Here is a 13,115-nt window from a genome sequence, read left to right as displayed (position 1 = left end):
AACGCCGACGGGGCCGAGGCGGGGGGGGGGACAAATCGAAGTCCCTCTTTTTATGGCGCCGTTCATTAGCCATGAAATGCGGCGCTCTCGGGGGCCGCCGGGGCAGATAAGAAGGTCCAGATAGGGACCGGGACCCCCACACTCGGCTCATTTACGCGTTTTACTCACTTTTATATACCTTTCCGTGTCGTGGAGACTTAGAATCGTCAAAAGATGGACCCTAGGGGGCGGGGCTAATTAACCTCGGACGGCTAGCTCGTCAAATGAGTTTGTTATTGTCACCCGGAAGGACATTTTTTGAAGAAATTTGAAATTTAAATAAACTATATGTATTATAACTACTATGAATACATCCCCCTATACTAATTACTACAAATACTAGTATAAATACAAAGAATACGAAGTCAAATTGACTGAAAATAATGTTACAAATCTGAAAATACACTAAACTATAAAACTAAATTGAACAAAAAAAACTATATATACACTGTAAATACTACCTTCTATACACCCACTATAAATACAACTACTTATATACTAATATACCTATAAAAAATAAAAGTACATCAAATTCCCTGGATATAAGGTTGTTGCAAAAGTATCACTGAAAGCCAATGACGTTGAATTTATATTTTAAATACACCGGAAAACCAACTAAATGAATTATAGCCACACTGTTAATACTATTTTCTATACCCCTACTATATATACTACTACTGTAAATATACCTATATTAGAAATATGACATAGAATTGACTAAAAAAAATCTATTTACACATACTCACGTGTATATATACAGTATAAATACTACCTTCTATACACCCACTATAAATACTACCACTGTACTATACCTATATTAAAAAATATGACATAGAATTGACTGAAAGTAAGTTTTGCATAACTCATTGACTGCTAATGACGTTGAATTTATATAAAATAAATATATATACATATATACACACACATACTTACGTGTATATATATATACACTATAAATACTACCTTCTGTACACCCACTATAAATACTACCACTAATACTACAATACCTATAAATATACTACTACTAATACTACAATACCTATAAATATACTACTACTAATACTACTATACCTATAAATATACTACTACTAATACTACTATACCTATAAATATACTACTACTAATACTACTATACCTATAAATATACTACTACTAATACTACTACTATACCTATAAATATACTACTACTAATACTACTATACCTCAAAATATACTACTACTAATACTACTATACCTAAAAATATACTACTACTAACACTACTATACCTATAAATATACTACTACTAACACTACTATACCTAAAAATATACTACTACTAATACTACTATACCTATAAATATACTACTACTAATACTACTATACCTATAAATATACTACTACTACTAATACTACTATACCTATAAATATACTACTACTACTAATACTACTATACCTATAAATACCACTACTACTAATACTATTATACCTTTCATAAAGACTACCACATAAAATAGCCCCAATTGGCCCCTCCCACTCCAAATCTTTAGCATTGGCGTCAATGTCAACAAATGTCCCCCTTTGACCAATCCAGTTGATTTCCCCCCCACATTTCTAACCAAAAGTCAGCGTCTCATCATTATCCAAAGGCCGTCTTCCTTCTCGACGGGTTGTGCGGGTTAACCAGCGCAATTGGCAGGAGAACACGGGCCTCATTACACCCTATCACACCCCTGTTTATCAATTAGAGTGACAGCGCAAGGTCGGGGGGGGGGGGGGGGGCGTGGCCACCCACAAAAACAGCCTACGGGTAGTCGGAGGTGAAGAAAATGAAAAAAATAGAAGAAAAAGTGAAAAAGACGATAGTGGCGCTTGATCCTTTTGCCCCCCGAGATTTTCGAGACGGCGCCATAAAACACGTCGGGGACAAACGGAAGGGACGTGGTGAAAAACGAGGCTTTAAAAGAAGAACGGGGCCAGAAACGTCAGCAAATGACAATGGCTGACAGCCACTTCAATTCTGGAATGATGCGGCTGTCATGCGGCGCCGCTCCCCGCTATTGATTTTGCTTTTTTCTTCCTCTCTCTCGGGGACAAAAAAATGTAATCCAGTTGAAAGAGATCCCTGCCAGCCATCAAGGTTAACGTCGACTCCCCCCTCCAAAAAAGACCAGAAAAATGGCGCTTTTGCATTGTTTTGAAACGGAATGGTCACCTTGCTTGAGATGGCAGGTTCTCCGTCTCCCCCGTGGTTCGCGGGGCGCCGTCTTTGCATGGAGGGCAAGGTCAATGGCGCCTGAAAAATCACTGTTCGCTAATTTGAAGAAAAAAGTGGGAAGAATAGGTGGTTTTTCCTGGTTGTGAGGTTAAAGGTCATGAGGGCCTTTGTTTGGGTCATTTTGCATTTGAAATGTTGTCATCTGACAAGACATTTTGTGTGAATATGAATGTCAATATAGTTGTACCTTGAGATATGAGCTTAATTTGTTCCAGGACGGAGCTTGTATGTCAATTTATTCAAAACTCAAATGAACGTTTCCCATAGGAATGAACTAAAAACTAATTAGATTGTAGATATCAAAATTTTGTGTTGTATCTCAAGATAAATATTTGCTCAAAAATGTACTCGTATCTCAAATTACTTAGGACACTTGTATGTCGAAGTATTACTGTACAGTGGTACCTCAAGATACAAGTTTAATTGGTTCCAGGACGGAGCTCGTATGTCAATTTATTTTTTAACTCAAATGAATGTTTCCCATGGAAATGAACTAAAAACTAATTAATTGGTTAAAAGCCTCTGAAAAACACCAAAAAATGAATATTACAATAGAACATTTTTATTGGTTCTAATTCACCATTTATTAACAGTAATAAATAACTACTGGTTTAATAGTACTAAAATGTGTTTAATAGTACTAAAATCAAACTTTTTGCACTACAACGCACTCATAACATAACAAATTTTTTTTAAATGAACTTAGATTACGATGCACACACACTCAAAAATAAGTTTGATCTAACTTTACACTAAACTTAATGCTAGTTTTGCAAAAAAACATCGTCTTATACTCAGGCCAATACAAGATGTATATCTTCTGCCCCCTCCCACATCAAATAAATTGGCCTTTGACTTTCTTTTTGGACTTTTGTCATCGTCCACGGCACTAAAAAAGAACCTCGCATTTACTCATACAAACGGGGGCGCATCTTGACAATATTTTGGCGCTCCTCCAATTTGAGTCAACTGCCAAGGGCAAACCCCCCCCATGAAAAAGGGTCTGTGAAAAACCATCTTAAAACCGAACAAATGTAACCTTGGCTTGTCTGTTTAAGGCCAACCGCTCTGTGTTGCCTCTTTGTACCGCAATACATTTAAATTTGTATTTTTTTTTTTTTAGATGATCCCCATGCCGTCATTTCCCGGATTATCCCTCGAAAAATTGCCCCCCCCCAATACATCCACTATGATTTACTCCATGTAAACGACTCCATCCATGCTAACTCTTCTGCTTTGGTCTTAGTGGCGCTTTTAAAACTGCAGCCAATGAGGAACCTTAACATGACCCAAAAATAACGTCAAAAATGGCGACGTGTGTGAAAAATTGGATCTAATAAAATGTTGTTTTTGTTTTGCAGTCGGCGTGCGCGCAATATTCGGCGGAGAAACGCGACGAAGAGAAAATGTGCGATCACCTGATCCGCGCCGCCAAATACCGAGATCACGTGACGGCCACGCAGCTGGTTCAGAAAATCGTCAACATTCTCACTGATAAACATGGAGCGTGGGGGGCGTCCACTATCAGGTAATTCAATTTCATCTTTATTTATAATTACACTCACTGGTAATGCATATATGAGAGTCAATATAGATTTGATTAGATTAGATTAGATAACTTTATTCATCACGTATTTGGGAAATTTCACTGTAGCAAGATGGTGGCAATATAGACAGAAAAATACACTCTAGACATAAATAGGTCATAAATGAGTTAATAAATATATAAAGGAATAAATATATATTTATATATAATTAAAAAAATTATATAAATATATAATGTCTGAAAATTATTTTCATTTTATATACAAGTTGTTGTTTTTGGGTTTAATATTTTTTTTCATGTAGTTTAATTTTAATTTAATTATTTTTTTACCTTTAATTGTATTTAAAGTCTATCCTTATATAATAAGATTCATTCGTTATGTTAATGCACATAAGAGTCAATATATATATATAGATATATAGATGTAAACATTTTCTATATATATATACTTTTTGAAAATTAATTTTAATGTTATATACTAGTAGTTGTTTTGGGGTAAATATTTTTTTTCATGTAATTCAATATTTTTTATTATTTTTATGCACATATGAGAGTCAATATGTGTATATATACATATATATTAAATTTAAATATTTATTTATACATTTAATTTTATTTAAAATCTATTTTTAAAATTATTTAAACGTTATTGTCTTGACTTTTTATTATCAAAAATATAACAATAGCTGTTTTTAAATCATTTTTCTTGTTATCCTAGTTTCAGTTAAGTCATTTTTAACTAAAAAGCAATGAAAAACCTAAAATATATTATAAAATAATACATATAATGAAATTTTTATTAATTATTCAGCCAACTGCCATCCCTCCCACTTCCACCAGATTAACCACAAACTCCCTTTACGTCCATCATCGTCAACGTCACCCCGATTCCCACATATCGAACCTCCGTCGCCATTTTTTGTCTTCGTACCGGCGCGTCCCCGTCACCTTCCATCCTCTCCTTTTGTCTGGAAACGGCGCTCTCGTTCGATTGGCCGACGCGGCGGCGGCGGCGGCGTCCGATCCCATTAGCGAGCGGCGCGGCTATCGACGCTAGCCCTAATGGCGGTCGATGCGCTCTCCTTTCATAAATCACAATCACTAAACGTCAATATTTGCGGTCAATTTTCGCCAAGGTCGAACCACGACACACAAATGTAACTCAAATTAATGAAGGTAACATTAAAAAATAACAACAAAATGGAGGATAGCCACTGTTGATGATTTTTTTTCATGCATTCGGCAGCCATATTGAAAAAAAAATCATATTCCCAAAAGTTTTGCTTTAATAAAGAGCGTCGGAATGAAAATATGATGTGAGCGCCCTCCGCCGCCGCTTGGGAGTCGTCGTGGCCGGCGTGTAATATGGCCGTGACCCGCCTGAACGCAATTTTGTGTCTTCATATCCAGCTTTAGGGCAGATGGCGCCTCGGGAGACAATGCCGCCGCTCTTCCATTTATTTATTTTTATTTTTTGCATGTCTTCTTTCTATAGATGTAATATCATTGTTTGTCCAAAGCCGTCCACTTTGTAGTACATTTTAGACTTTTATGTGTGCCCTATGTATGTGTGTGTGTGTGTGTGAAAATATGTGACTTGGATCTTTTGAGTGTCTGGAGTAACTCATTTGCATATAAAAACAATTGTAACCTGAAACTTTTGTACCTCGAGGCATTCGTAAGTAGAGTTATGGCGTACTATTATAAAAAAAGATATTCTTTTTCAGATTTTGGAAAAGTAAAATGTATTTTTCCAAATTCACTCCATACTAATAATAGTAGTAGTAGTTGTAGTACTAGTAGTAGTAGTTGTAGTACTGGTAGTAGTAGTTGTAGTAGTAGTAGTAGTACTAGTTGTAGTAGTTGTAGTAGTTGCAGTACTAGTAGTTGTAGTTGTAGGACTACTAGTAGTAATTGTTGTAGTACTACTAGTAGTAGTTGTTGTAGTACTACTAGTAGTAGTTGTTGTAGTACTATTAGTAGTAGTTGTTGTAGTACTGGTTGTAGTACTAGCAGTACTGGTTCTAGTACTGGTTGTAGTACTGGTTGTTGTACTGGTTGTAGTACTGGTTGTAGTACTGGTTGTTGTACTGGTTGTTGTACTGGTTGTTGTACTAGTTGTAGTGGTGGTAGTGGTGGTAGTAGTAGTTGTAATAGTAACAATAATAATAATAATTATAATTAATTATTATATCTATGCAATGTCCGCTTTGCTGCAATTTTTTCCGAGCGTAAAAAAAAGTCTTCCCCGAGACGACGGCGTTGACGAATGCGAGCACGATAAATCTGTGTCGCTCTTCCACACCTAAATCACAATTATGATACATAATAGTCTGTGCGTCGCACGCGTGGAAGCCGAGGCCTGCGCTACGTCCACGTCGCCCCTTGGCGTGCGACTTGTCATTTTTTTTCCTCCCGGCTACCGGAGGAAGTGGAACTCACGCACGCACGCACGCTTAGGCCCGACACGACACCGGCAGGAAGAAGGAGCGGTCGCCGTAAAGAAAAACATCCTTGTCGTTCGTGTCAAGTTCAGCTTTAAAAAAATCCCCTGGTTTTTGGACACTTTTTACGAGTTTCACGTGGCCAAGGTCGCTTTGTATAAAAAGGCGGGGCCGACCCGATCGATACGGCCAGAAAAGCCACGCCGCATTTCGGAAGTATCGATTGTGGGGAGGGCGCTAGTTAGTCAAAGGCTATCTCTCCTTTGACTAACACTTCCAGCGCCTCCTCCTGACAGATTACCGCCGCCGCCGAAACCGAAAGCGCCACCGCCGCCGTAATTACGCCGGCGGGTCATTTGTTCGGCCGCCATTGCACAAAAAAAAATGGACGTTATCTGGGGAATCCAGCGCTTTTGTTCCGAGGAACTAGAGGAATGAGTCTGGCTCTTTGACTTTTTATTTTTTTGCAATTTTTGCGTTTTTAATGTTGCCTATAATAATGCAATACTTTGATTAATGCTTGCTAGCTGTTTTGATATGTATATTAATTTTTTGGGGGGATTTTTGATGACTAAAATTAGGTAAAGCTTCATTTTTTTACCTGCTTAATTTATAAATATTTATTACTATTTTTATATATTTATTTATGTTTTTAATGATTTTTAATCAAAATTTCTGTGTTATTTAAATTAAGTAGCATGATTCCCATAATAATAACTCTCTTTTTAAAAGTAAATAAAATGTAGAGCTTTTAAAAATATATTTTTAATCCTTTTATTTTTTGAATAACATCAGGAAATAAATTAAATGTTATTTTTATAATAATTATATTATTATTTAGCATCCTTTAAATGGAAAAAATATATTTTTTCTTTATTTTTATGGATATTTTTGAATAAAAAGAGGAATTTTCTTATTTTAAAATATCAAAAATAATGGTAAATAATAGATCAATGCAGTCATTTAATTTATATATATTTTAAATTAATATAGCAATATTTTAAAATTCTATTATGATAAAAATATGATTGGGAAAAAACGTAAATAATCTCTCACATTTATTTCCGTCTTTTCGTCCGACCTCGAGCGTAGGAGACCATTTTTTTATTTTTTTATTTATTTCTTTAGTTATTTTTGATGTTCCCTCTCACTTTTTGGTCACGTCCGATTTGTCATCGGCGTTCAAGAGCATCTGTGAAAGCTGGAGGTCAGAGGATTATTAAAATGGGCCCATAATGGCAGAATTATGCAACCCGGCCGGGTCCGCCGGATGCCCCTCATTACCCGCCAACGTTGGCGGCGCTGATAAATGGCGCCCGTTGTCACCAAAAAAAAAAAAAGGAAAAAAAATACGCGGGGGGCTTCATCAAAAAAATACAGACGCTGCCACTTCTGGACGGACAATCAATTGTCCCCCATTTTTTTTTTAGTCATTCTCCGCAAACTGCAATCTTGAGCTCATTTTTCGCCATCTTGTGCTTTGGACGCCATTTTGTGCCAAAACTTTGGATTTATTTCTTTTTTTTAAACCCTGAATTGTGTCGAGGACGCTAATAATTCATTTTTGTGTTCTTTTTAATTGACTTTTGGGTGCCTTTAGTGGGTGAAAAAAAACATTAGCAGGAGCAGAAAAAATGAATTAATATTATTTTATATGTTTGCGTTATTTGCTTACATGTTTTTTCCTATATAGGGTTATTACAATCATATTTTCAAAAATTGAGCAACATTTTATGGCAATTTTTGGCATGCAATGGGAGTACTTCATTTGCCTGTCTGTATTTTGTAATTTTTTTAAAGATTTTTAATTAAAGGAAATTTGGTTGAAAACTGTTAACGAAGCAAAAAAACAACTAAAAAACAAGGAAAATTCAGTTATTTAATTATTATTATAGAATTAAATAAATTGGCATAAAATACTTAATAAATAAATAAATATTACATTTAATTCTAGGGATTTTTTTTTGTTATTTTTGTGACCTCTCATTGGCAAAAAAAATACATAATATATAAATAAATATTACATTTAATTCTAGGGATTTTTTAGTTATTTTTGTGACCTCCCATTGGCAAAAAATACACAATAAATAAATAAATAGTACATTTAATTCTGGGGATTTTTTTGTTTTTGTGACCTCTCATTGGCAATAAATGAATAATAAATAAATAAATAAATATTACATTTAATTCTGGGGATTTTTTGTGACGGATTGGACGCCCATTTCCGTCAACGGCAGCCAATAAATTCTCTAGAAAGGATATACTTGTTTTGTGCTCGTTTTCCCGATAGCAAAAAAACATATATCACATTTTTGAAGCTAGAAAAAAAAATTAGACGCTTATTTTCCTGGACGCCATGTCTGAAAATCACTCAGCAGCCCGGCCAAAACTTAATCACAACAAACCATTTCCAACGGGAAGGCTTCGGCACCCCCGTTTTTTTTTTAATTTGGTGCCGGAACGCCGCCTCTTTGTCAAACGGACTCGGCAGCCATGACAAATTCTCAATCTCGCCATTGCGGCGCAATGCGAGCTTTTATGCAAATGGCGGCAAACTAAAAAAAATCCAAATGACTCGATACGAGTGGGCGCCATCGCCATCCGGCGAGCGAGCGAGCGGTATTAATGTCAAATAAGCGAGGGCCGGGAAATCCACCGCCGCCGCCGCCGCCGCCGCCGCCGCCATTGACCGTATAGCTAAATTAATTTAGCGCAAAAGGTTATGAATGACGTTTGGCGCCCGTGTGGGTGATATATGAAAGCGCTTTCATTCGCCGCAAAAGGTCATTGGCTATCATTTACATAGCGCCCGCGTTTCCCGGACTGGATCGGCCGGCAGCGGGAATATTTCATGCCGTTTAAAAAGCCGTTTTGAAGAAGGAAAATGGTTTGTCTAAAACGTACTGAAAAGGCCACGTTGGCGCCAGTTGAGTGCTTTGGTGTGCTGCCGTTTCATCAGGGATTTCAACCCACGCCATCAATTCACTCGTTTTTTTTTTAGTGGGTGGAAAAGGGAAAACTCATTCATTCATTCATTGTCAGTTTTGGATAGGGTTACAGGGGTGCTGGAGTCTATTCCAGCTGACAATAGCGGTACGGTGTGTAAGTGGTTAGCGTGTGGGGCTCACAGTTCTGGGGTTCTGGGTTTGAATCCACGGTGGTTCATCGCTATTGTAGAGTTTGCATATTCTCTCCAGGCTTGCATGTTTTTTTTCCGAGCTTATACCAACTGACAATGGCGGTATGGTGGTTAAGTGGTTAGTAAGTGGGGCTCGCAGTTCTTGGGTTCTGGGTTTGAACCCAGTTGGTTTATCTTTACTGTAGAATTTGCATATTGTCCCCGGGCTTGTGTATTTGTTTATTTCTGAGCCTATACCAACTGACAATGGCGGTACGGTGAAGGAAGTGGTTTGCATGTGGGGCTCACAGTTCTGGGGTTCTGGGTTTGAACCCAGTTGGTTCATTATTACTGTCGAGTTTGCATATTCTCTCCAGACATCTGTGGTTTTTTCCAAGCTTATACCAGCTGACAATGGTGGTACAGTGGTTAAATGGTTAGTATGTGGGGCTCACAGTTCTGGGGTCCTGGGTTCGAACCCATTTGGTTCCTGACTGTGTGGAGTTTGCATATTCGCTCCGGGCTTGCATTTTTTTCTGGGCTCTCTGGTTTCCTCCCGCTTTCCAAAAATGTTCATGCTAGGCTAATTTTATGCTAAATTGCCCCTAGCTGTGAGTGTGAGGGTCCCATCTGGATAAATAAAGTTTAAATAAAAACATAAAAATGGACACCAGGCAGGGGTTTCACTGAATTGGTGGCCAGCCAATGGCTGGGCACGAGGAGACAAACAACTAATCACTCATAGCTAGGAACAATTTAGCATACAATTAGCCTGAGGGCCATTTAGAATGTTCAACCAGCTAGCTTAGCATGCATGTTTTGGGGATTGGGAGCACCCGGAAAAAACCCACAAAGGCAACATACAAACTCCACACAGTGCAGACTTACCTAGGATCAAACCCACGACCCCAGAACCGCCAGGCCGTCAATAAACACCCGTTTTTCCCCCAAAAAGAAAACATTCAACTTGTACACGAGCGGCCATTTTGTGTCAAACAAAAGCGCGAATATTTTACGACGACGTCGCTTAACGAAGACTCTAAACGGGCCGTTTTTCTGGGCGCGTTTAAGGCCTTAACGAGAAGGCTGTCCTTACGCCTTTTTATGAGCGCGCTAATTAGTAACGACACAAAAGCCGCGCTCGGGCGCCCGTGGCTGCGAGCCCCCTTTTGTCATTTTAATTGTTGTTATTTTGAGGCGCAGCGTCGCGGCGGTAAATCGTGCCAAGGACACGTCGGCCGGCGCGCGATGAACGAGCGCTGAATAATTTATGGCCTTTGCGCAAACGCCGGGGAAGCTTTCACGCGCCGCCGTCATTAGGACCCCTATTGTTACCCCCTTCTCGCCCGACACGAGGATAGTAGCCCCGCCCCCTCCTTGGCTCTTGACTAATTACTCCAGCGCCACTTGGCCCCACTGATGGATTCTTTTCCCATGTGTGAAGCGAGAGTCGTGTTTCGTTTGCGCTTCCGGAGTCTTTACGTGGAGGCTATTCTATGTTGGCTATGCTAAGATAACAGCGGTTCTATCGAGTGATTGGTAGATAGGATGGAATAGTCGGTCGGGGTTGGCCACAAGTGTCAATCAAAGGGCATCATGGGAAATGGGAATTGGCCAAAGCACTGGTACAAATAGGCACAACACCAAGTCCACTCCCCCCAAAAGTCCAAGTCCACTCCCCCCAAAAGTCCAAGTCCACTCCCCCCAAAAGTCCAAGTCCACTCCCCCCAAAAACTCCAAGTCCACTCCCCCCAAAAACTCCATGTCCACCCCCCCCAAAAAAACTCCAATACCCCCCCCCCCCAAAAAAAAAATCCAAATCCACTACCCCCCCCAAAAAATCCAAATCCACTACCCCCCCAAAAAAATCGAAATCCACTACCCCCCCAAAAACTCCAAGTCCACTCCCCCCCAAAAACTCAAAGACCACTCCCCCAAGAACTCCATGTCCACTCCCCCCAAAAAACTCCAAGACCCCCCCAAAAAACTCCAAGACCCCCCCCCAAAAAACTCCAAGACCCCCCCCCCCAAAAAAATCCAAATCCACTACCCCCCCCAAAAAAATCCACTACCCCCCCCCAAAAAACTCCAACACCCCCCCCCCCAAAAAATATTCAAATCCACTACCCCTCCCAAAAAAATCCAAATCCACTACCCCCCCCAAAACCTCCAAGTCCACTCTTCCAAAACACCATGCTCATTCCCCCTAAACTTGAACTAAAATTTCCCAAATCACCAAGTCCACTCCCCAAACTCAAACCCAAATCGCCCAAAACACCCAGTCCACCTGCCCCCACAACTCAAAACCAATCACCCACCACACCAAGTCCAAATCACAAATCCACCAAGGCACCACACCAATATTACGGCAAAAGCTAAGCTAACCTTGCTAACCATCTGCTGTTCCTCCACAGTCGACCCCGGGAATTCTGGCGCCTGGACTACTGGGAGGACGACTTGAGACGGCGCCGGCGCTTCGTCAGGAACCCTCTGGGCTCCAGCCACTCGCAAGCCACGCTGAAGGCCGCCGCCGAAAACGGTGAGTGCACCAAAACGCCCGGTGTCCGTAACAGTGGCAACAACGGGTACCCAAAATGCCTATTTTTCTGTTTCTTTGTTGCAAAACAGTGGGCAATATCAACGGTAAGTAACCATTCTTATGCTATATTTATTTTGTATCATTCAGTTTTGACACAATTGCGTGAAAATGGCGACTTTACCATCATAGTGGAAGAGTTAAATAGCATTACCCATCTCTAAGGAATAGAATTTTATTGACTATCATTGTAAAATTATTTTTATGAGTCATACAATGATTTGTTTACTTGCCAAATTCACGCAATTATGTCAACATTTCGGTACCATTCCTGCTTCCGAACCCCCCGACAAACAAACCACAGTCATCCACCCTAAAACAACCCAAAAATAAAATCCATCAAAACCAATTTACTTCCTAAAAACGTCACAATGAAGCATTTTTTTGTCTCCATTCTCCACAAAGAACAAAAACCCCAAAACATGAGGCAAAAAAAACTACAACAGTAGACCCAACATGTGTCTTTATTTACAAAACGGATCCCATTTCTCCATTCTTTGAAATCCAATCGAAACTCAGCCAAAAACAGCAAAAAAACAACCGACATAATCAACAAAAAAACAACGAACATTCGAAAGTCAGGTGATGACGAAAATCTGCCAATCCGCCAGTACTCCGGCACCCCCGTCCAGGGAATATGTGATTAAAATAAGTACGTCACCCCCCCCCCTACTCTCGACTCCCGACGTAACCTTTCTTCTTGTTTTTGTCGACCCGGCATTTGTTGCGGAAGCGCCACGGCGGATGAGAACGTCGGGCCCGGCTTTTCCGAGCGCCCGGCACAAAGGTCAGATCTGGCTGTAATTATCTTCATCACACGTGGGGCAGGGGGGCGCGCGGGGGGTGCCGAATTCGAGAATCCCGGAACGTACCATCTCGCTTCCTACAGGGCAACGTTAGCTCCACTTACATTTGACTTAAAGCGTACGATACCGTTGACGGCAACAGACGTCTGATTGGTTTAGAAGTGCTCCTCACTTGCTTTTATTTTGTAGGAGGCTTTTTCTATCGTATAAATGTTTTTTCCCCATTCTGAACATCAATTCTCGGGGTGTCCAAGTCACCCAATTTTATCCCAATTTGAACAGATATAATGTAGCAAAAAAATCCCTTTTTAA

The 13,115-nt window shown here is 39.6% G+C and overlaps 1 protein-coding gene across 2 annotated transcripts in view; it reads left to right on the top strand.

The window, feature by feature from the left end:
* The window catches only part of lrba (LPS-responsive vesicle trafficking, beach and anchor containing), a 121,650-nt gene that overhangs the window by 50,023 nt on the left and 58,512 nt on the right, over positions 1-13,115 (top strand). For both annotated transcript variants that reach the window (XM_077719729.1, XM_077719728.1), the window contains 3 exons: positions 3,655-3,821; positions 11,816-11,940; positions 12,030-12,044. In XM_077719729.1, coding sequence (XP_077575855.1) covers positions 3,655-3,821; positions 11,816-11,940; positions 12,030-12,044 — 307 coding nt within the window. The remainder of the gene's footprint in view (positions 1-3,654; positions 3,822-11,815; positions 11,941-12,029; positions 12,045-13,115) is intronic.

Source organism: Stigmatopora nigra, chromosome 6 (genome assembly GCF_051989575.1).
Source record: "Stigmatopora nigra isolate UIUO_SnigA chromosome 6, RoL_Snig_1.1, whole genome shotgun sequence".
NCBI classification, from domain to species: domain Eukaryota; kingdom Metazoa; phylum Chordata; class Actinopteri; order Syngnathiformes; family Syngnathidae; genus Stigmatopora; species Stigmatopora nigra.
This window is presented reverse-complemented; position numbering and strand designations above follow the sequence as displayed.